The sequence below is a fragment of the Apteryx rowi genome, unplaced genomic scaffold (assembly GCF_003343035.1).
Source record: "Apteryx rowi isolate R43461 unplaced genomic scaffold, aptRow1 scaffold_716, whole genome shotgun sequence".
NCBI lineage: Eukaryota > Metazoa > Chordata > Aves > Apterygiformes > Apterygidae > Apteryx > Apteryx rowi.
Genome location: NW_020451001.1, coordinates 1840 through 26633, shown reverse-complemented (window position 1 = coordinate 26633; position 24794 = coordinate 1840). Strand labels below are relative to the sequence as shown.

Here is a 24794-nt window from a genome sequence, read left to right as displayed (position 1 = left end):
CTCTCTGCATTCCACTTATCCTGCCAATCTCTCCCATGAGGTGGTACTTTTGCAATGCTATAGATAAGCTGGAACAGTTTAATTTTATCAGTACCATCATACTGAGTGTCTATCAGAGCTGGACATTCTCACTGCTCACACTACCCTTATGTGATGATTTCCCATATCATTAATTTTCAGACCATTCTTGTTCTACCTCAGAGTCTGAAAAGAAGCTGTATCATCATGCAAGGGACAAAGTCCTGTCCAAAAGGGAAGAAAAGAGAGGGCTGTGAAACCACCCTGTGCAAGGCAGGTCTGCATGTTGTTCCAACTGCTACAAACTGTGGATGGCTTCAGTCTTTTTATACCTTCCTCCCAATGAACATACATCTGAGATCAGAACAGTTGCCATCTTTGGTTGAGCTGTAAATTCCTTACAACTAACAACATGTACAATTTTCTGGAATGTTCTGAAGAATTTAAATTAACTATGATAGAAATTAACTTTGATAGAAAACTATTGGAAGAAGTCACACTGTTTCAGAGAAAGGGAGGGAAAACTACAAAGAACTCTCAGGCATTCCTTAAACCAAAGGAGAATCTCTCCTTACCTTGAGCGAGCTCTGCCTGGACAGCGAGCTCTTCCTGACTTGCAGATTCTCCAGCGCCTGCTGTAGTTTCTTTACTCTCTTCTGTCTTCTCCTCAATGGCCTTTCCAGTCTCCTTTTCTGGTCCTTTATTTTCACTCTCTGATTTGACCTTTTTTTTGACTGGCCGGATATTGCCAGGAGAGGGAGGACGTGCCTGAGCAGAGGAAGCTTTGGAGGAACCAAGTGGGGAAGTTATCTGCTTGGGTGTGCCAGGCAAAAAAGGCAAAGACTTTGATGCATACCTGTGCAACCACAAACAGAAAGAGTGTCAATCACTATCAGACATGCTGTACTGGACACCACCTATACATCACCTCTACAACTCCCATAGCTAAAAATAAAACAAATTCTATGTTTCTCTGCTATCGAGTAGGACAGCTGGAGCAACAGATTAGCTTTCATGCACAATGCTTCCTCTTTACAACTCTTCAGATGTATAAGCATTGAGCCCAGGCAAGAGGGAAGAAACCAGGTACATTCCTCCTTCCTTCCACTTCCTTAAAACAGTAATAATTTTCTAAAAGCTGAACTGTTTTTTCTTTGTTGCAAAGAGAAAACATCTACATCACCAAGTAAGTTTGCACTGATGCTTCCTGTGGAGACTAACATATAACAACTAGAACCATCAGAGTTGGCTATAGCTCGAGCTCCGGCTAAGCATGTACTTGGCTTACCAAACTGGAGAGGGAGCTAGTGATCTAGCTTTGGGGTTGGAACAAAAATGACCTCCTTTAAAGCTGGCTGAGAAGCTGGATGACAAATGGTCTCTCTCCTTTTCTTTTTTGTCAGTCTATAATTCAGCAAACAAAAAAACAAAGTCAAGCCAGAGTTCACGCAGCTGAAGAAAGCAAAGCAAGCTCAGTTAAGGATGACGGGTTGGGGGACTGAGGAGTCTGAGAAAAAGTTGTGCTGAGTCAGTAGTTTCCACAGCCTGTTTGACAAGTTCATTAATATAATTCCTGTAACAAATCCGACGCTCTCTTTGTCGATAAATATGCATTTGACAACAAGCATCCTTCTTAATCATGCTCTCTGCTGGCCTAAGATGCTATGGGCTAATTTCCAGAGACTGAATTTTATACAGGCAAAAAAATACCTTTTAAGGTTTGCTCTCTGCTGCTTGCCACACAGCACCCTCCACTGCTCCCAAAGCTAACACTTGCTCCCCACAAACCCTGGACTTCATTTGACAAAAGAACCACTCCCTGGCCTCCAGCTTAGTCAAGGTCCTCATACAACATGAACTTTTTGCTTTTATGCTTATATGCCAATACCACAGATGCCCTCAAAGCCCTGATAATGTGGTACAATGGTTATTCTATTCTCTTTTCTCTTGGCCCATTCCACAGTATGAACTTTTTCAGGGCTAATTCTTACATGAGGTGCTGATTTCTTCTTTTTCCTTCCCTATTTCTCATCTCAGGTTGGTAACTATAACATTTATTTTTTATATATTTATATTTATATATATATGTGTGTGTGTGTGTGTGTGTATATACATACATATATAAAAAAATTACACACACACACATATATAAATACAAAGAGATCTCTGTTTTAACTTTGAGCACACTTCCTACTGGAGCACATCAAAATTTAGGTATATATCTGCTTCCTCCCCTCTAAACATAGATGTAAAATTCCAGTTTTTTGGAATTATGAGCTCAGGCTCATGGAAACCTGAAGGATGGGAATACTGGAGAGTACACTGAGCTGCCACCCAGCCAGCATGGTGCTGAGAGGCTGCTACTCACTGCCTTGGCTGAGGCTTAAGCACACCTCCTGCAGCATACGTATCACACTGCTTTACGTCTTCGCTAGTTAAAAGGGCTCTATAATGCTCATGTCTCTCCTGAACTTAAAGCCAGTTTGACAACTGGGAAAGAAAGATGGAAAACAAAATTTCATAAGGACATAAACCCCTGGTTTATCTTCATAAATCCAAGAGTTTTGAGGGGTCATTAAGGTTAAAATTGGTTAAATTGCCAAAAACATAACTTAATGCTAGCAAGAGATGGTATCCCTATCCTGAAGTCATTACTCAATGAAGAGTAATTAACCAGTTTTCAGGCAGTAGCATTTATCAGAGCTCTACTGATTAATACGATGGCAATCATCCCGGTTATAAGAGCATACACAGTCAGGATAAATAGACCACGAAGAACAGAATTTTGGCTTACTAGCAATAACTATGTATTGGATCTGTATCACTAGTCCTGAAGACAAGAGTATCAGCTAATTTTTCTCAACATCAGTAAAGCTGGGCAGAATTCCTACAGAAGTTTTCCAGTGAAGCATAATAATCTCCACAAAATACTGTCTATTGAAAATAGCTCTCAGCTCAGTCATTTTGTAATAATAATATTCTTACATGGTTGCCTTCACCAAAATGTATCCACATTTCTTCTTTTTTAATTAAGAAAAAAAAAAAAAGTAACAAGAAAGGCCTGAGAGGTGCTGAACTGATGGCCCTGGAGACTGCAATGAACTATACGCATAGCATGCGATTTCTCTACAGATATACTGTAGTGCTGTGCCTTAATCTGAACTTGAAGGGGCCATCTTCTGGCTGAGAGATTAAGCACTAGCTGTGATTCATGCTACTTTCATCTAAAGTTACTTCCAACACGGATGTCAATAGCAGTATTGCCTCTTGTGATTTTGCCTACCAGGCAAAACAAAAATACCAGCACGGCTTACACGACCTTCTGCCGAGGTGACCTTGCTCTCCTCATACTCTACATAAGCCAAAAATGTGGAGTACGAGGAAAAATGTAACTGCTTAGATACAGCATGTAATATCTGAACTGGAGGTGGCTGCATCCTGTTGGCTTGGAGCCCAGGCAGCATGAATTTGGTCTGCCTGTACCACACTGTGCCAATATACCCTGAAAGTTCAGATCAGTCACAGTACTGCTACCAAATCATTCAGAATGACTGGGAGTCTGTGGGAAACCTTGCTTACAAACCATGTTCCCAAAACACCCTGCTTTTTCAATGAGGAAAGGTTATTAGCTTGGTGTCCCAAGGAACTGAAGCCAAAAAGACTACGCGCTGTACATATGTACATGGATACACGTGCATGTATGCGTGCATGTGCTTCCTCCCATCTCACGCTGTATCCCAAAGGCTCAGCTAAACTTGACAGAGACCTCAGAAGATATGAAGTTCTACAGGCTTTGTAAAAACAAACAAAAAAACCCACCCACCCACAACACACCATCAGCCAGGGGCTTAAAATGCAGCAAAGAATTCACATGAGAAAGGGACTGCACACACTCCCTGACTGCCTCCTTGTTCCTCACAGGAAACTAAGGTATCCAGTCTGTAAACATGGGTGTTTTCCCAAGCAGATTCTTTGATGCATCTTCAGGCTATGCCACCACCCACCTAAGGTAGTATATCTCAGTTAAAAGCCAACCAACCATGAGGCAAATCTTCAGAAAAAAAGGTGAAAAAAAACCCAAAAACAAACAAACCCCCAAAACAACCAACCAAAACACCCTTAGTCAAGCGTCCTGTTCTAATAAGCAGTTTGATCAGGTGGTTGTGGTACCAGCTCTCATACAACCAGCAAGCTTACCCCTGCAAGATGCGCTGTCCTTCTACGTCCAACAGCTTCAGGAGTAGAGGCAAAAAGTTTTGCTCGGTCTGCTGGATTCCTACAGTTCATGGCCTTGTAGGACAGAGGGCTGATAGGGCTGCAAGATGCTGAACGGGGACAAATGGGGATAACTACGGTGTGGGTTTTTTTTTTTTAATTTATTTATTCATTTTAATTATAGAGCAGCATTGGAGGAGAAGTGACAGAGGAAAACCAGCAAGGAACAGGAACAGAGAAAGACAGAAAAAAAGAAGGTATTAATACACAGAGGAATGACTAATTTCCATATCAGAACCATCATTTGATACATTAGCTCGGCTGCACAAGTAGCAGTGATACAATTCTAACAGGTGGCACTCATGTACTTTTACATTTCTAAACTAATAATTTATCTTAAATTAACAGGTATGTCACATAACAACTGGGTAGTAGAAAGTGATGTTTTTCTGTTAAGCTTTTTTTTTTTTTTTTTTTAATACAACCAGTGGTTCTGAAAAAGCATTGGATACAAAATGACTGTTCTGACATTGATTAGCTTAGTACATTCATTGACATGAGATTCAATTACATTGGGAACAGAAAACAATCAAACCAAAATTAGATTTCCTATTAATTGGTCTTGGAAGTGGGGGGAAAAATAAAAGGAGACACACACAAAGATCAAAACACACTACATTTACAAACAGAGAATAGCCTGGTCTTGTAAATCAATGACATTTCTTTATATGAAATAGAGAAAGTCATATAGCTTGTTAAGCATAAATCGCAATTTCTTAGCAAAGTCTGCTAAAATTTCAGAAATAAAATGCATAGTAAATAAATATTTTTAGCCTATCTAGAATATATTGCTTTGCCCTGCCTTCCATCAGAAGAGAATTTTAGTATAAAATACAATAATTTTTAATTTTATTATAAAAATATGTACCCCCTGTAAGGTAGACTATCAGCACAAAAAATTATGGATAGCCTAATATTTGAGCGTTGCCTACAAGTTTTAGCAAGTGATGTTTTTTAAGCCCTTCCATTTAAGAGCTTTTAGTATTCTTGATAATGCTAGAAGAACAGAAGACTTGAACACATTCTTGATAACAGACAACTATTTCACCCATTATAAGTAGGCTAACAAGAATAAATCAACTTAGAAATGAATATTTGAATCAGTAACCAGGATGGCTTTGCACAAGGACAAAGGCTATTAGCTAAATATCTCATGCCAATGTCAAATTATCAGGTTTTAGATGTTCAGATTACACATTCAAAGATAATTGTAACACTGCAAAATTTTTCATGAGGAACTTTTTGCAGCAATCAAGTATTCTTGGTCTTTTTCCCAATTGAACTGAAAGAGGAGATTGGGGAAAACTATGTTATTACTGCAGAACTTTTCCTATTTGTCTGTACCTTCTCTCCTGGTCATTTAATACAGCCTTAGCATAATTATTCAGCATATTACTCAAAGGAAGAGAGCACAGTTCTATATGACATCTTTTCCTTTTTCTTATTGGGGGGGGGAAAAAAACCCCTCATTTTCCTACGGAAAAAAAATTCTTGTCCCTCAGATCCCCTTGAGCACACGTGAAAGAACACAGTTCACATTCAGTTACTCTTCCAGTCTTACAACAATATAACTGCTGTTATAACAGCAGCTCATAAACTTAACAGTATGAACTCTGCAAATTCTCCTGCACTGAGAACTTAACACTATGAATAAAAGTCTCATGTAAATGCTACAGCAAGGGTATTCATGCTTGCTTTACCACTTAAGGTGATGTATGTTTAATGAGGTATTAAAAAGTGACTGACTTAAAAATTGACAAGCAAGATAACAGAGCATCTCACACTTTTTTTGTCTGAGTGTCCCTAACCCAGACAGGAAGCAGTGGCATAAACTATATTTTAAACAGCTTACAATTTATGAGTTTCCCTCCCTCTGTGAATCAATTCTCTTGATACATGCTGATTATCTGAAATTACCACAGAGGATGACATCATAAATATTAATAGACAAGTGGTTCATTTTCATTTGTGATGTTGCCAAACAATGCTTTATGAAGCACTCCCAATAAATCAGGATGTTAACAATGAACTCATGTACGTTTAGAGAGTTATTTTAGAACACATTTTGGTTTTGGAGGGTTATTAAAAAAAAAAAAAATCCAGTCTTATGCTGGATGTCCATAACAGCTCACTTAACATGCATTTTAAGGACATAAATCCGTATTTAATTTGATTTTGATTTTTGCACTGTAATTCACCTTTACAGCCAAAGGGCAGGGTAATTTCCTAGGGAATAATGACAGGCTGGGATGAGCTGAGTGCTCAAAGCACAGCTGTGAGCCATTACCACCACCTGATCATTAATCTCCAGGAAGTGTCCTGCATGAGGGGATGGCAGTTATTGCTCCTAGAGAATTAACCTGGAAAACAACGAGCAGATGGATTATTCTTCTGGGTGGCACAGCTCCAGTTAGCACAGAGAAGGCATTACTGGGGAATTACTGTGAATCTGCTGATACAACAGTCATTCCAGCCACTTGCAATCTTTCCCAATATTTCACTCAGTTTACAGTTTATCAGTCAGCATATAACAACAGCAGTCACAGAAAAATCTTCACACTTGCTCCAGTAAAGTAATCACCTACAAAACTAAGATCTGGCTTTCTCAACTATCCCCCGATGAAGAGCTGCATTTCCAATTTCCTGTTTGGTAGATGACACTAAGTATTCATTTTACAAGCTGCTGCTTTAAAAGACATGAACCCTGAGAAGGGATTTGTACTTTAATTGCACTGTTTGCAACGTATCACCCACAATTTTGCTCCTACAATGCTATCCCTGTGGAAATGTACCGCAGCCTGATCAGTGATAAGAGTTCTTAAGTGGAAGCTTCTTTAAAAGTAATCTTAGCAGATCTTCATTTCCCTCTTACCTTCTATGTCTTTTAATTAAAATAAAGATCTGTCCATATGCGACATACAAAAGACCTGCCTAGACTTAAAGATTCAGTATGCGTAGCAACATATTCCTTTAATGGTAAAATCCCAGTGCATGATCAAAAAAACCATCCTATGCTAAAAGAAAAGGCAACTGCCACTTGCCTGAAACACATGATAGCAGAGAATGGCCTAGTTGTCTTTGAAAGCCTGTTTTGCCTGGGCTTTAAGTTATCACCTAGCAAGATTTTCATATTTCTGCAGGTTAATTTCCTTTTCCGTAGTAGATCAGAGAGGTGTTCTGCAGTTGGCAGAGAACTTAGCAATAAGTGTAGCCTCACTAAACCTGCACATTTAACATTATGTGCTATTAAATCCACTACAACCAGGGGCGCGTCATTCTAGAAATCCAACAAGTTCCTTGTGGGAAGTGCCCTGGTACAGAATGAAACTATCCTTTGTACCAAGAGCAGCACACAGCATTAGTTGTGGACCTGCTGAATTAGTGCCTCACAGCACCGTGGACATTTCCTTAAAGCCCTGGATAGTGCAACACTGCCATTCTGTGTGTGTTGTATTTGTTTATTGTACAGATGATGAGGCAAAAAGATAAATCAAGAGAAAGAGGTGGAGGGAGAGAGAGAAAGAGGCATAGCAAGCAGAAGTGTACCAAAAGCTTTCATGCTGACACACAACATAACCCAGGTTTTCAAGCTCATTCTGGGATGCTACTGTGTACACACAACTAGATCAGTAAATTTACAACATCCTGCATGGAGTCTGGAAAAATAAGTGGCTGAGACATGAGGCCTTTTTCTTTTCAGGCTTACCTGCATTTCCAGACAATGCAGCTGTGCTTTTACTTCGCGCCAGGAAGGAGTGAGTGGGCGTCAGGAGCCTGCTAACAATGCTGCTCTCCCATGGACTGAGCTGTAGACGGCGAGCTGAATGTGCACCATACAAGCAAGAGGTTAGATCAGGCACTCTCCATAAAAGACCACGTGCTATATAAGTCTTGGTATTATCTCCTCACTACTATATATCACCAGAATCTTGAAATTGTCCTTCAGAGATCAAAAGCATACTGAATGATCAAAATCACTCAGTATTTTGCATTTTATTTTTACTCCATTTTACTTGACGAATTCCCTTAGGAATAAACATATCTGAACACTTGTGCTGCCAACTGTGACGTTTTGCTAAACTGCTATCAAGATAGTAGTGATATTCTGCACACATCCCTCATTTCCCACCATCAGGAATGGCAGGATAACTTCTACAGGTAGGAGAGCAGTTGCCATTCCTAGATATAGACTTTGACAGAGATGTGTCCAAAAAACTTTCTACATATTAGATATATAGTCTTACAATAAATTAAAAAAAAAAAAAAGCGCCAGTTACAAAAACACCTTCTGAAGTCTGTAAGCCTAGATAGAAAGATCGAACACTTAACAATAAATAAAAGGCCAAAGGTCACTAGTATAGAGAACTGTATCAGAGAAAGAGGTTCTATCAAAGTGCCCAGGTGTGACAAAAAAGTGCACCTCAAAAGTATACAATACACCTCCAATTGCAGATACCAAGCTCAGCAGCTACAGTTGCCTCAGATATTCATAATTTCTCAGAATGCATAGTGTGTACTTTTGGTCATTAATTCCCTGTAAAAAAACCCTGCCTATAATAAATTTCAACTTAGAACAAAAGCAAGAGCCAATTTTTTCATTGTTAATTAGTCTCTCTTGAAGAACACATTATAGATGTTGACCTAGCTGCAATCATTGCCCCATCTAGCTTTTTTCAGTATTTGAAAGTTTAGCTTCTAAATGTACTCCTTTTGCCTTTAATTTATTATAATATTTTAAAAATACTATTTAAACACTGATCATGGTGAAGTAGAAGCCAAAAATGACCTACAAATTACTGCTCAATTGAATAGGATGTTTCTTTGATACTCAGATATATATAACAAAAACAAATTTTATTATAATGAACACCCCAGAAGTAAACATTCAGTTAGTTCCCATAATAGTTCATTACAGTAAGCTTAGACCATAGCAATAACCTTAACATTGCACGCAAAATCAGGTCCTTCACAGAACGATTGAGGTTGGAAGAGACCTTTAGAGATCATCCAGTCCAACCCCCTGCTCAGGCAGCATCACCTACAGCAGGTTGCCCAGGTCCCTGTCCAAACGGCTTTTGAATATCTCCAAGGACAGAGACTCCACAACCTCTCTAGGCAACCTGTTCCAGTGCTTAGCCACTGTCACAGTAAAAAAGTTTTTCCTTATGTTTAGATGGAAGGTGCTTTCTACGTCTCAGCATTCGTTGGCCTTAGTTTTGTGTTTATGACAACAAAACTGCAACCTGAATTTATGAGGCTCAGTATCTAAAATGTTCAGTGAAGTGACTGACTGTACAAGACTAGAGATTAATTTGCATTTTTAAAGGTAGAGATACATCACTTTTAGTAGCCATAAGTGCTACATCTCTCTTTAATCTACTCCATGCTGGGCTCCATGAAAAGAGGGGCTCACCTCAATAATCTCATCCTGTGAGAATATAATTGCCTAATCTGCCCTCAGTGCTGTTTTTTCACTTCTCTAATTGCTTCCCTGAATTCTGCTAACCCAATAAGTGGCATCACTATGGAAATATAGGACTCTCAAACACAGTAGGCTGTCTTGATAAGTGTCCTTACATAAAGTACTACTGCCAGAGCTCTTTGAGATTAATGTTTCCATTCTGCACCCATACAGATTATACAGAGATACAAAATATCCCAAAGAGACTTCCATAACAGCACACTCATTATCATTAAGCTTATAATTTAACAACGAAGAAAAAAATCATAGAACTACCATTAAACTGGATGCAATAATGGTGGAATCTTTGTTTCCTTTCTTCTCTGGGAATTGTGCTCGATATGATCATTGTTTTAGCTACTCTTGAAAGACAACTTCTTTTTGTGCTCTCAGGCTTTACCAGATGAGACTTACAGACAAGAAAATAGTTAAGTCTGTACTGCAGTTTACTACATTGTGTCTACTGCAGTTTAATAAAAAGATCATGCAAGTTATCAGAAGAACAAGAATGCTGCACAAAAGTTAGATCCACACCTTAGAAAATGATCCCTGAAATTCTGGGCCAATAAATCACTATTATATATTAAGAATTTCTTGGAGGCCACCTGTATAGTTGCAGAGAGCTGGTGAGTAAATGTCACAACATAATATCGTTCAGTGGGCCAACTGTAGACCTCCCACATGAGGCCACGACCACAAGTAATATTAGTAGGCCGCAGCTAGGAAAATGCTGTCTTAAAACACTACACTGCACTCGCTCGCCTTTAGAGCAAATGACATGGCATAGGTATGGTTTAATTTTCTTTTCCCTTTGCCCCTAACACAGGGGAGCCTCATCCATATCACCTACTGGAAGCAAACCCATCCCCACAGCATCCAAACAGCAGCAGGGCAGTGCTTGGAACCAAGAGGGCTAGTTAACATGCGCCAGTGAGCTAAGAGAGACCAACAAAACCGCTGTTCTCTGTTTAAGCAACGTTCAAAAAAAATAACCAGGAGCTTAGACTGGAAGTATCCCTAAATCTCTAAAATGGGTTTAGATCGGAGTTCAACACCTAAATTCAGCTTAGCTTTGTGGACCAAGTTCATCACTTACTAAATTCTCTAAATGCATAGCACCATATTTAACACTTTTAACATGTACTCTTAACAGTTATTAGCATCACCGTCAACCTAGAACAGCCAAATAAATTTTGGCCCTCTGAGTTCCAAGTGCAGCAGTATTAGTACCTAAAAGCTTCAAACAGCTTAACTTTGGTGTACAATCCCCGCTGAAGCAAGTTGAGTACACAACATAAGTGTGTTCCAAAATAGTACGAATGGCTTTAAAATAGTGAAGTTACTTTCTTTTCTTGCTCTTTTTGTTTTCAAAGCCTTGGGGCAATGTTTTCAAGCTTTAGTCCTCCAAACCACCCAACAGAGAAGGGGAAAAGGTCTTTTTTGTTCTCATGCTGTGTTAGGCTATTACTCTCAGGGCCATTTGCTCCTCAATCCCACATTGGAAGTGCATTCCTGGTAGGGTTGGTGGTGGAAGTACCCCTACCCCAAGCTACAAGCAGCTTAGTTCGAACAAATTAAAGAAGGTCTTTACTGCTTAACTTTTGACTACAAAACAAAAAACAAAAAAAAAACCCAAAACAAAAAAGCCCACAACCACCTCCTTCCCCCACCAAACAAAATTGATCCCAAGGAACTGTCAACAGTGAATTGATTACAATTACTTGTGTTTGCCATCAAGATATACAAACTGAACACTGGAAAGTTGTCTTAGCAGCAGCAGCAAAATAAATTGTGAGTAAGCACACCACAGCATCTCTGGTTCATTCTATGAACAGACGGGAGGCAGGGATTTAACAGGTCTCCTGATGAGCACCACAAAGGACAGACTCTCACTGACAATAGTAGTGCCTGCTCAGATAGAGCCACAAATACACTGAGGAGAAGTGGAAAACCATTCTACGTTTAGATTTTCTTTCAACGGGAAACAATATCAGAGGCCCTGAATTTCTTCTACAGAGGTGGCAGACACAAAGGTGATGCAGTGATTAAAACCATCATTTGTTTTGAAAGAAAAAGCACTGCAGAGAGGAGGAGGAGGAGGAGGAACACAATTGTGGTGCAAATTCTGCTTTTCAAAGCCAAGAAAGTGTGCATCTCCTACCTCATCTAAAATAATATACTTAGCAAGTAATTTTTATTAGTCAGCTGCAGCATTACTTGCTTCACTTGAACTGTTTGCTAACCACATTTCGTTACAAAGATTCAACGACTTACACCTGTACCACTAACAAAAGTATAGCGAGAAGCCTATTTTAGCTGATTTTAAAATTGCAGTGAGAGCTATACAACAATGCTGGACTTCAAAAGTAATTAACCAATCTTTTAAACAATTTCTTTATGAAAAGTTGTGTCTTCAGCAAAAACAACCTGTTCTTCAAATGGTAAAAAACCAATGCAGCTTAACAGAAGAAACTTTCTTGATGACAACTGTAAGCCACTTAGGATAAGCTCATCATTCTTATCTCCAGCTCCCTGCTTGGTGGGTAGGAATATGAGTTAAGGACAAAATGTGATTGGGTGCCCTCTGGAAGGTGAGAAAGGGAAACTTTCTTTAAGCACTTGCCACTGGAGAGGCCAGCAGCCCTTCTCCAATATGTGCTCAACTAGATTTGGGTATATGATGCTTTACACCTGAAAGAGGGCATTTCTAGAGTTTGGGTTTGTTTTCCATCTTTGAGACTGTGAAAAACATAGGATACTTCTGAAGAGTCCTTTGCTGGTTTTGATGAAAATGCCAAGCATAGAATGCCTTTGCTTTTGGCATATGGCCCTCCCTTTCTTCCTCCTTCCCTCTCCCCACCATTAAACTGCCTAGCACTCAGTGTAACTTGTCCAGAATTTGAAATGGGTGGAAGAAACTATCACACAGTGAGCTACAGTCCATAAAAGACTATCCTTCGTATTTAAGGCCTGCTGCTGTCCTTTTCCCCAAGATATTTCCTCAAATGACCATCCCTGGCAAAGAACAGCAATTGCCTGGAAAAAAAAACCCACATACCTGAAAAGGCAATAAAATCAAAACTGACTGAACTTCAATATTTAAAGCAAAAAAAATTGGTGTTTTGGAATAAATAATTTTCAAGATAATGCTGTATTTTCCCCAAGTTATGACAGCCTCTACAACTAGATTAACCCATAAAGCATTAAAACACTGCCTGTCAAAACAACCAGAAACACACATACAAACATGCACACTAAGAACAGCACTTCAGTTAAGATGCGCAAATAATGAAGTCTACCAATTTGTTGCCCAGTACAACCAAAACTGCATTCTAAGAATTTTTGAAAATAGGCATTTATCTGCCTTGAAGTGGTCAAGTACTTCTCCCCATTCTCAGCAAAGGACAAAAAATCCTTACAGAGTATTTTTCCATAAAGCTCTTTGCTTAAAGTTATACAAGAGATTCTTTTATAAAATTCCTTCGAGCTCAATGTTCAATCTCATAAATCCTTAAAACAAAAGCAGTAACTCAACTACATTAAGTTACAAAAGTCTGTTTTTCTTTTTATCATTTGTGCAGACTTGCAAACATTGAAAACATACACTGAAATAAAGCAACCCTTGAAAATTAACTGGACACAAAAAAGTCAATAAACAGACATCATATGAAAATTACCCATACCCCTTCATTAAAAAAATAATCAGCAATGGTAATAAAATAACTGCTTGAAAGCTTCATGCAACATGTTCTTAGACATTCAAGAACTATTATCAAAGTAGAAAGAAAAGCAGAACAATGACAAAATGGCCTAATGCAAATAAAAAGTCACAAATGATTGCATGCACTATGGAGAGATGTGTTCTTTCAATAGTTGTACCTCATTTACTAAAAACCTGACAGAAGCACTGCTTTTATTATTTGCTAAAGTAAGATTGTTCAGGCAAGTTCTCTTGTTTTAAAAATGAGAAATGTACATTTCTTTTCACAGAAAAAATGTTCAACCATTTACTTTTCACATGCGAAGTCTTTTCACTCCCATTTAGATAAAGTACAGAAAATGACTTCAGAAGCTTGTTTCATGTGCAAAGCAATACATTAATACAGAACATTCTTTCTTGCTCTTCTTCTTTTTTTTTTTTTTAAACTGTACCTCTGTCTGGAGAATTTAGTAATGTTGCAGATGAGGAGGAGAGCCGCTTGTTAATGACTGGATCAACATGTTTCGAAAGGTTCATTGTTGAAACAGACCGCCTGTCTGGATCTAAAACAAATGGAGATAATGCTAATTGACAGCCCACATGCAGTAATGCAAGTTCCTAGCTCACTAGTGGGAGAAGGAAAACATGCCTAGGTCATTTCTGCTCTGTCACAAGAACTTTCAAAATAGAAAGGACTTCTCGGCAGACATTGTACAGGTGACTCAAAGACTGGGCACAAAACTGTCCAATCTAAATTTCAAATGGCCAAAATACTCTGTTCATTGATTGTCATTCAATCAGGTTGCAATCCAAGGACTTAATGGCAGATCTGAATTGGCTACTAGTAAACAAGAGCGTACTTCCATGTTCCTTTCAGTAGTCCGAGAAAAATTTTGCCCACAACTCAAAACAAAAAGCAGCACAGAAGGAACAACGTGCTTGGAAATGTCATTCATAAAAAACCCTTAGCACCTGGATCAAAGGTGACATTTGACAGGGTGCTGTTGTCAAAGAGGTCAGTATCACAACAATACCCTGCTGAGAGATTAAGGGATGAGAAGGAAGGCTAATACACAAGGGAAGTAAGGTTAAGCCCAAAAGGAATTCAGAGATTTAGTTAAAAGCCCCATAGTTGTGGATAGGTACTGAATTTCCCACCACAGAGTCATTTTTTACCTTCTGTGAATGAAGTCGTAGCTAGTCAGTTTGAAACTGCACACAGCACAATAGATAAAGAAAACAAGTCTCTGTGGAAGACTACAGACTATTTGTAATGCACATACTTTGTATATAATATTAAAGGGCTTTATTTTGCTTTTAGGCTCTGTAGTTTTTAGAATACAGTGTTACATTACATCATTTGCCTGCTCAACTTGCTGCGGAGTCAGCATCGACACCCTATTGAGAGTGTGATGGTTATTTCAAGAATATAAATCACATATATATGTGTGTGTGTGTATGTGTGTGTGTGTGTGTGTGTGTGGTGTAAATATTGTTAGCAGCAGCAGCAGCTGAGGAATGAGCTGAACAGACAAGTTATATGCATTCTTTTCTCTCTCTCAAAAAAAAAAAAAAAACCCAAAAAAGCTGAAAAAGCTTTTTTTTTAAGTGCATCAATTAAATATCCTCCCTAGCAAATTTCTATTCAGAAGTCTGACACTCAGAAGATATCAAGATAGTCAGTTCTGGTTTTGCTTACATTTTAGCATGTGCTGAACCTCAGGACTACTCAGCAAAGCATTTAAGCATGCTGAAATCCAGTGAGGCTTGAGCATACACCTAAATGCTCTGCTGATTCATATTCTGTGGTCCCCGGGGATGTCCACATACAGTTTTGTAAGCAGCCACAAGCTCAGGAAACTGCCAACACTAAAGGAGGCTATTTCTGAAGGTTATTTGCCATTGTTTCTTTAGGGCAAGAACATCAACTTTATATTTACCTATTCTGACCTAGTGGATTTAAGTGTATTTGTTGTAGACAAAAACTGTATTGCACAGAAATATAGTGTGTGAACTCTCCCCATACCTGTGAAGAGGTATATAGGATTAACCATGACAGGGTGAGAGGAGGAAGGAAAGCTCCCCACCCCCATGCATTTATTTGCTCATTTTGTCTAATGTTAAAGAGACTCAGGGTGTGGAAATTCACACTGATGACAAGAATGTCTATAATACTAACAAATAGTGTACCAGAAGGTGGATAAACCTAAGAAGCAGGTTTAAGAGGAGAACCCAAAATAGCAAGGTTAAGAATAAGACGTTTGTAGGCAGGCAAGATTATCCTGCGCTGATCTACATGAGTATCTTGCAGAGCATCATGCACCACTCAGAACTGGAGACAGGATACTTGGGCTTCATGTGGTGTCACAGGTCTGAGTCAGAAAAGTACTTGTGGGAATGGCATGGGGATTTTCATCACTGATATCTAACCTACATCATCGTATACCACTACGGGGGACCCCCACAACAATGACAAACCATACTTCTACATTTGGTGTAAAGTATATGCTGCATAAACGGCTTTTTGAAGATGATAAATGACACTATGAAAGTCACCTCTTATTTGGCATGCCAACATTTCTTCTGAGTATGAACATTATTTTTTAATGAATGGAATTCAGCAGGAGGATTTGCGTGAGAATGAAGGCTGTGAACGTACAATACACCAAATGCCATTCACTGTCTAGAAGATTGCTGGTTTCTTTGCTCTAAAAAAGAATAAAAATATACTTGAGCAAAGTATCAGCACATGCAGCCAACTGCATGTGCCTGCAGTCATGCGCAAAATAAATGTAAATGCCATATATGTGTAGTATGCCAAAGCTTTAAAAAAAAAACCCAAAAAACAGATCTCCTTGAATTCCAATAGACAGAATATTATACGTCATTTTAGTGAATTGTGCCAAATCTTTGAAGTCAGCCAGTAATAACTCTCCATATTAAAAATAATAAATATAATCAGGGACTAACAACAGTTCTAGTCTATCAGCATGATGTTAAGCATGCATTGCATCTACATGAGAGTGGTTTAGTTACCAATGATCTCATTTCCTGAGAACTAGCTATTGGTAAAGGAATCAACAAACCACAGTAATTATGTACCAGGTTTTCTAGCACCACCCAAAGATCTGAAGTGGTGCTCCAGGCCTGCTAAATCGAGAAAGGTGAATGATGATTCAAAAAAATAACCTAGGAACAGAATGCAAGACAATGATTTTTCACAGTAAAGAAAATAAAAATAAATTATACAGAGTTAAGCAAAATAATAAATAACCTTTTATGAAAAATAACTGTCTACTGAACTTAATATGACAAAGTAGATGTCAGACAATTCTTTTCTCATTCTTTTTTATCCTTCATGAAAGGTGGTATGCATAGAAATGTATATATTAAAGTAGGAAGAGAAGATTTCTTTACCATTTTCTGGTGAAAGAAATAAAGGACACAAATTATATTCTTTTGACTTACAGTCACATTTAACAAGGCATACACACACTAATGATTGGCAGATTGGGTTAGAGAAGATAATTGGGGAAAAAGCATGTAACTAACATTCACTTAATTTGTCCACCTTTAAGTTCCTTTAGGGAGAAAAAGTCTCTGTGAATATCTGTGTAAGGTACTAAAGAGAACTTATCACAAAAAACAATTTTTCTTTCTCCTGTCTGTTTTAATCTCAGTAAATTATATTGGTTATTTCCACCAGAAAGTATTTCCTGAGCCATGATATTTAACATTTGCACACAGTAGCTTGTATCAGAGAATTGACATAGCACAAGCATACCCACACATACACACAAATACCAAAGAAGCAGAAGTGAGAAGCTGTAGCAAGATAGAATTACAGAATTAATCAACTCCTGAGACAAGTTTTAGCTCTGTCTCAGATTTCTCCTTGTTATCTCTTTGCTACACAAACACTTCAGAAACATGCTATTGCTAGCAATAGTAAGATCAAGAGCAAGGAATTTAAACTAACATATTGCATCATCCTTCCTTTTAACAGAAGCAAAGTGAATTCCAGTTAACTGGCAGGGCAGGGAACCTGGCAAGCCAGGCAGACTTCCCCCTTTACCTGTGTTATTAATGCTGCTATGTAGTGCTCCTCCCCAGGACCACCTGTTTTGCTTTTGTTTTGGCTTCTGGCTTCTTTCAATTGTGCGACGTACAACAGCTTCATGTCGTTCCTTAAGTGCAACAGAATAATACATTTGGATACTATTAGGTTTTTAAATGAACCTTCTCATCACACTCTGCTACCTTCCACACAGACAAAAACTAGCAGGCATCTTGAAGTTGTGTTCGCGCTTTTAAGTGCTGCCTAGTAAGACACCCACTCAGATGAACCATGCTAACTTTAAAACAGGACTTACACAGTAATTAAGCCATAAATAAGTTCAACCATTAACTGTAATTCTGTAACGGTAAGATCTGAGACTTGTGCAGAGCTGCAAAGAAAAACAGTGGCCCTGTTATGGCAGGCACCGCACAGACACACAACAGGACTATTTCTCACCTTGCATCTCTTACCTACTGAAGCGATAGGTCAGTGAGGAGGGAGTGGGAGGGAGACACAAGGATGAGGTGACTTACCCAGGATCACACAGCAAGTAGTTGCCAGTTCAACTGAGACAAATTAGCCAAAAGTGTATTCAGTACAATTCCTCACTTTCTTTAAGGTTTTGTTAGAGGACAGCGAATATTTAGCTCCCCTCACGCTGAACGGCTAGCAATCTACAGTAGACCATAAAGGAACCACCCACTTTGTTTCTGCAAGTTTGAGCTGTGCTATACACTGTAACCCTGATCTGCTTAACTTAGCTGTATTAAATTTGCAGAGGGCACTTTAAGAAGTATCTGTGCAGGTACAGCTTTAAATCCTCTCTTTTGTGCTCGCTCTCATACCGATCACATTATATCCCTGTTGGGAGCTTTTCATTTGAAAGTTTGAAGCTACCATATCTCACAGTAAAAGCAAGCTGACAAAGTTTTCATGACATTTCTTCTTACCTTATCTTCTTCTATTCTCTGCCTTCGCTTTTCCTCTACAGCAGCTCGCCTTCTCTCTTCCTTTAATCTCTGCTCTTCTAGTTTCTTTTTGCGTTCCTCTAGGTGTTTTTCATAATGTTGCCGTGCTCTCTCTTCTCTTTCTAACCAGATGGATTCTCTTGCAGCTATGACAAAGTCAGAAGTAAAACATAAACATGCTAATTTGATGAAATTGTTAATACAGTCAAGATAACCTAGTTATCCTGAAAAACTTTTCAACTCATTTTCTTATGATATACAGAAGATGCTAATCTCTCCATGCGTTCAAACTTTGTGTCACACTAATTCGTCTCCATCTCAGTTTCATTACTGAAAATTACTAGCAGAAATAGTCAAATTATTTGAGAAAACACTTTCTATGGGGAAGAAAGGATTTTGTGTTATTTTATAACACCTAGGTATGTCATTAGGTATATGAGAAGGCATTTCTGCTGTGCAAGCCATGATAACTCTCTGCGATCATTCATTGTAAAAAGAAAGGTAAACCTTCCTCTTTATCACCACTACATACCTTTAATAATCAGTGCAGATCCCTAACATGACAGAAGTTGGTGGGATAACAATTCTAGGGCCTTGACTGTTAGCTATACCATTAGTGGGTCAGAAGAAAACAAATTAGCCATCAAAGAAGTCAGACTGAAGGTGAACTTTAATTTGTTATATACCTCCACTGCTGTTCAGAGCTCAGAACGTCTTGCTTCAGAAAAGGTAACCAAATACACAAGACAAATTTTGCTCCCCTTCAGGGTCTGAATATTCATGAAGGTCCTACCTAGAACACAGGCTCAAACTATAGTCCATGTTAAACTTTTTACATATGATAGACTGGACCTCTCCTCATTGCTGTCTTGAAAGCTTCAGGTGTCAGAAATCTGTCTTCTAAAAAAACTATTATGTACTTTTATTAAAAAAAAACCAAACAAACAGGACACATACCTCAGGATCTTCAAGAACTAACACACAGGAGTGCAGGAAGAGATATATGTGAAGGTCATGAGACAAACCTCACTGAGAACCACATGAGAAGACCTTACAGAGAAGGAGCTCATTGATAACATTGCAGCAGCAAGAGGGAAGCAGGCTGGCAAAGTTATCAGAAAAACTTCAAATTTCCAAGGCCAGTAAAGTAAGGAAGTTCTCTACCCAAGTCTGAGACAGTAATTTTTCAAATTCAGTCTGACATAGAGCCTACTGTTATAATCCCATATTGTAGAACAGCAACCGGGCCTTCAATTAGTAGAGATATTTGTGTCATTAGACACAACCACATACCAAAAAACAAACAAAAAACCTTAAATGCTTCTAAGGTGTTCAAAGCAGACATCACAATTTTTGATCACTTATAATGCATCTTCATCAAGTTCCTCTTTTGCGTTTTCCTGCCTACTTGAACAAATCCCACATCACCTGATAAAGAGCTTAGATTGTACCCTAAACCTTATGTGCTTGTGCACCGTCTCCCAAAAAACTTTACCAAAGTAACACCAGTTCATATTTAGACTATCTGCCTCAAGAAAACAGCTCTGTACCATTTCAGATGTCAAACATTTTGCTGAGCAGACAGCATGGTTAGCTTTGCTGTAGGATGCAAACTAGTGAAGATAGGTTTGCTCAACAGCCACAAACAATCAAAAAACATCCCCTTGGCAAGATGAGTGAAAGATCAGCAAGATGGTTGCAGAAAATTTAATGATGAAACATAACTGGAATAATTAAAGCTGCCAGGAACACTACAGTTGCTTAATTATTAACAATAGGTAGGAAAAAAGTAACACCTATGAATGTAAAATACTAGCTGAAGAGCCAATAGAAAAGTTGTAGAGTATTTTGTTACAATAATTTAGTTAAGTGACTTAAAGAAGGAAACAGAACAAAAAAAAGAAGGCAGAAAAGCAGCTTCTAGACCAACTGAAACCTGCAAAGGTTCCTTCTTCTACATTAAAGCCTTGTGACATAACAAAATGTTCTCAGCAAAAGCTGATGAAGAAACACAGGAATTCTTTTAAGCTTATATAGAGAAAATAGTTGAAAGAAGCAAGTGTCACTTACATTCTTGTGGTGTGGGTTTTATCAACCTCTTACCTAGGATCGATTTCCATCTTAGTATAGGCCAATATGAAGGAGATTAACAGATAATCTGTCAGATTTTTATTATTTTTATTGAGTGTTTTTAACAATTTTTCTTTTACCATACAGTTCTTACCACAGGACAGTACCTACAAAGCAAATATACCCTTTTTGAAACATCACCCAAACAGTAAAGAGACATGAATCACTACAGGGAAAACATTGTCAACACTTGCCCTAAAATAATGCCCTTTGAATTGCATGACTAGAAAGAGCCATATGCTGCTTCCTTCCTTCAGCCCAGGTATTGACACGTGCTCAAGAAAGCCAAAGCACAACCTCAGCCGTACTGTGCTGGGACAACAGTAGTATGGTGTAGGAAACATACAACCACGTATAAGAAGTCACTGGAGGTCAAAGATGGAAAAGCTTAATTAAGATAAAGAGCCAACTAGTGGCCACTTACTTAAGGTCATACCTCAAATATCCAGATAGCGGAAATGAACCAGAAATCAATGAGCCAAAACTGATGTTCCAAACATGAGACTAATCTGTAAACCAAAAGTGAAGATGTGTCCACTGCCCTTTCTCAGGAGCTGGCAGCTCACCAAAAGAGCAGATAGACAAAGAGATGGCTCTGTCATTATGGTTTACCCTTCCTGGGACTACACGATCCCTCATGACACTGTTTTTCTATTGCCCAGGGCCAGACAAGACTGAGCCAAGAAAATGAGCACCAACGGGACACCACTTTTTCCAACAGTTTTGGCTATAACCTGAATCATTGAAGCATAAGACATGTCACCTCTGCTGTCCTGTCTTTTCTTCTTGTCTCTGCCTTCTGCTTAGCAGTCTGACGTAGCTAACCAATGTCTTTGTCAGAACTGCTGTCAGCCTGCCACCAAAAAGGTAGAGATTTCTGCAAAAGCTTGCTTTCCCTATTCATCTCTACATAGTTGGACTGCATAAAAGAGTCAGTCCAAGAAGAGGCAGCTGCATCAGTGATCTGAACTGTTTTTTCCGCTTACTTGTGTGCTTTTATCTTGTTCTTCTTCAGACAAGAAGATAAAAATCTTTAAAAGCAGCAACCCCAGTTCATTTCAACAGACTATGCTTTTTCAAAAATGATAGCATCTTTAACACCACCTAAAAACTGGCAAAAGAGATTTCAAAAGGAAAATGGAATAAAGAATATCATTAAGTTTTGAATGTGCAAACCCTGTACACTGCAAACATTTCATATGATCTTGTTCCTTTTCTTGAATCTTTGATTAAAAGTTTGGAGGAAATTAATACCAACTGCTACAGCATGGAGATACTTGAGATTTTTCTACTCAAAGAACATACATTCAAAAAAAAAATTTTTTTTTTAAACTAACTCTTCTGGTGAGGTTTTGCAACCGCTTTAACCAAAGCTCTGGCTACTACCAAAAGGAGCAGCATTTGCCTTCCTCTAGGCCATCAGGCAGTACTCCCCCTGTGCTGTGGATACCACTCCCCGGACTGAGACCAGATGGATCAAGGAAACAATCTGGTTAAAACCAGATTCTTCTATTCCTTTTTTCTTGTGATGCTCTTAATTACAGCTGGGTCCTAGTGAAGAACAGTCAGCCTGGGCAGATGGGTAAGCAGACACGCTGCTGAAGGGGTTTACTGGGCTCTGAAATGATGGGAATCCTCAGGTCAGAAAGGGGCTGCAGGCAGTGCCGTTTCCTGGGCTCTTTAGATGAGCCAGCACTCTGGCACTTTGCCAAACTCAACAGCAGGCCAACGCAAGGAACAAAGAGAAGCTGATTTAACCTTGTGACACCAAACTGATATAAACCCACCCCATACATAAAAAGAAAGTTATGAAATATGGCTTCTCTGTGTTTCAGATTATGGAAGACGCTACCCCAAGCTCTCAGTCACCCCCTAACTCCACACACATTAAGCTCAAAAGTCTTTTTCTCATCTTTGGAGAACTCCACAGTTCTGCTCTGGGCAATAGCACGTTCCTGTTTCTCTGACAAGTTGTACTCTTAGCTTAGAATATGTTTTCACCGGAACATAGTTCTCTCTCCTCCATCAACAGGAGGAATACTAAATGCTGGGCACCCCTCTGAAAACAGATGTTTCACAAGAGGCACAGTGAGAGTGGGAAATCCAAGTCTATTACTCATGAGGACACACACAGAAGAAGGAAAATGACACTCAGAACTTAAGTTTAAAGGCCTGTTAGGTAAAATATTTTACTGTATAAAACCAAATTTGAACAGAACTTAACTAATAATACACTGTGAGCAACATAATACTTTTAAAAATTATTCTTCCATTTCAATGCTATGTTTTATCCTCCCCTTTCTCCTCAAATAATTGTTTATTAATGCTAGTCTGCAGTAACTGTTAAATGTCATTCCTGGAGGACAGGTCATCATTCACTCTCCTTCAAGTCATTCATTATAATTACTTCCAGTGAAGCTTCTACAACTACTTTTCATTTTCAGATCAGTTTGCTATTTGAGTCTATTGTTACATTTCATTTCTATTACAGAAATGTCTAGAGGGTTTGTTCCAGTTCTGAGGACACTATTGCACAATACATACAAAGGCAGAGTCTGTAATACTGTGTAGCTTTAAAGGTATTCTTTAAATGTACAATTTTACAGACTGATTTTATTCTGACATGCACAAACTACAACAATTACTCTTAATTTCCAATCTTTATTATTTGTAGGTGTCAGAAAAAACAGATCTTGAAAAAATGAAAGAACCATTTCCTATCCTCTTCCCCAAAAGAGGTCTGGAGTATATTTGTATTTACTGCTCACAAAATTTGCATAGTTTGATCTTTATTGTTATAAGCATTAGCTTTCCCTAGCTACCCATTCTTGAGTGAAAACAGATTGCTCCCTTATGTAACACATGTTTGCAATCTAAATTAGATCCACCTTCACATAGGAAATGCTCTAATTAGACTCTTACAGCATCTTGTCACTGTGGTGCTATACAAATAACAATAAGAAACACAGCACGCACACCTTGTTGCACATGCCCTGAATGAACTAAATAAGCCAAACAATGTAATTCTTCAGAACTGGAACTTAACCAAATCGTTTTTGTTTCAGGAGCTTTAAAACATCCCTTCTCTTTGGAATAAGTTAAGGAATTTAGCAGCACAAATCTCATGACAGTCCCTCTAGCTGCAGCATGTTGGCTTTTATTCAATAATCACTTAAGTACAGACTCCCATGACCATATCAAAACAAGCCACTGCTGTGAGTCAAAAGACATCCAAAGATCCCGAGATCATCCAGATCTTCTGTGCATGGCATCTGCTTACAACGGCAGCCAGCATGGAAAGGCTCTTTAGTTTGCTATTGAAAACAAAGCCCTTCCTGAAGGACATGAGAAATTAAGAAAAGCAAATCAAAACAAACTTCAAGTAATGCCACTGGAATATTAATTTGCCTATTAAAGATATGAGAATTATTCTTTTTGTCGTTGACGAAAATAGCTAGACCTTCTTGGGACACTATTTATGGTAGTTTCTTCAGGCTTCAGCCTGTCATGTTGTATAGAAAAAGTAATGAAAACAGTAATTTGAACTTTTCAAGACTTAAACCATGAAAAGAGAGGCTGAAAACATTTTTCTGTTTTGGTATGTAAAAGAGTTAATATTCACATGCACTCTCAGTACTGGGCAGACAAACAGGATACAGAACCTTTTGATAGTAATGCTAATCTCTGACTTTCTGCCCCAAGTGGAAGGGATGATAAAAAGCATCATACTTCTTGATAAGGAAAGACAGTTCAGTAACAGAAACTCACATTAGTGATGGATTACCAAGACACATGGAAATGATAGGCTGGAATAAAACAAGATATAACAAAAGAAATAGAAAGAGGTAGCTTTTATATCTGCATTTAAAATCAGTTTTAAAGCTATCACCTATGAATTACAGGTAAAAGGCTACAGAAAATATATACCCATCTATTAACATAAGGCAGCTACTAATTTTATGCTTGGATGAACCATTTATTAAACTCATCACTGGTACATACGAGTAAGATTTATAATTTAATATATCAATTTTCTGAGTGAAAGTGTAATACCTTCTTTCATGAATTTAACTTTTTCCACAGATATGGAAGCAATCTTTCCTCCCCCCCCCCTTTTTAAAGGGGTATTAGTTCCTACATCATCTCTCATTGGGACCAAAACAACATATTTCCACTGTTTTT

The 24794-nt window shown here is 38.5% G+C and overlaps 1 protein-coding gene across 1 annotated transcript in view; it reads right to left on the bottom strand.

The window, feature by feature from the left end:
• Positions 1–18628, bottom strand: part of MAP7 (microtubule associated protein 7) — a gene marked incomplete at its 5' end in the record, with an annotated part of 38988 nt that extends 20360 nt beyond the window's left edge. The window contains 7 exons of the mRNA XM_026087434.1: positions 594–874; positions 1307–1422; positions 4216–4343; positions 8000–8113; positions 13907–14017; positions 17530–17641; positions 18465–18628. Of these exons, the coding sequence (XP_025943219.1) occupies positions 594–874; positions 1307–1422; positions 4216–4343; positions 8000–8113; positions 13907–14017; positions 17530–17641; positions 18465–18628 (1026 nt within the window). The remainder of the gene's footprint in view (positions 1–593; positions 875–1306; positions 1423–4215; positions 4344–7999; positions 8114–13906; positions 14018–17529; positions 17642–18464) is intronic.
• Positions 18629–24794: the final 6166 nt, after the last annotated feature.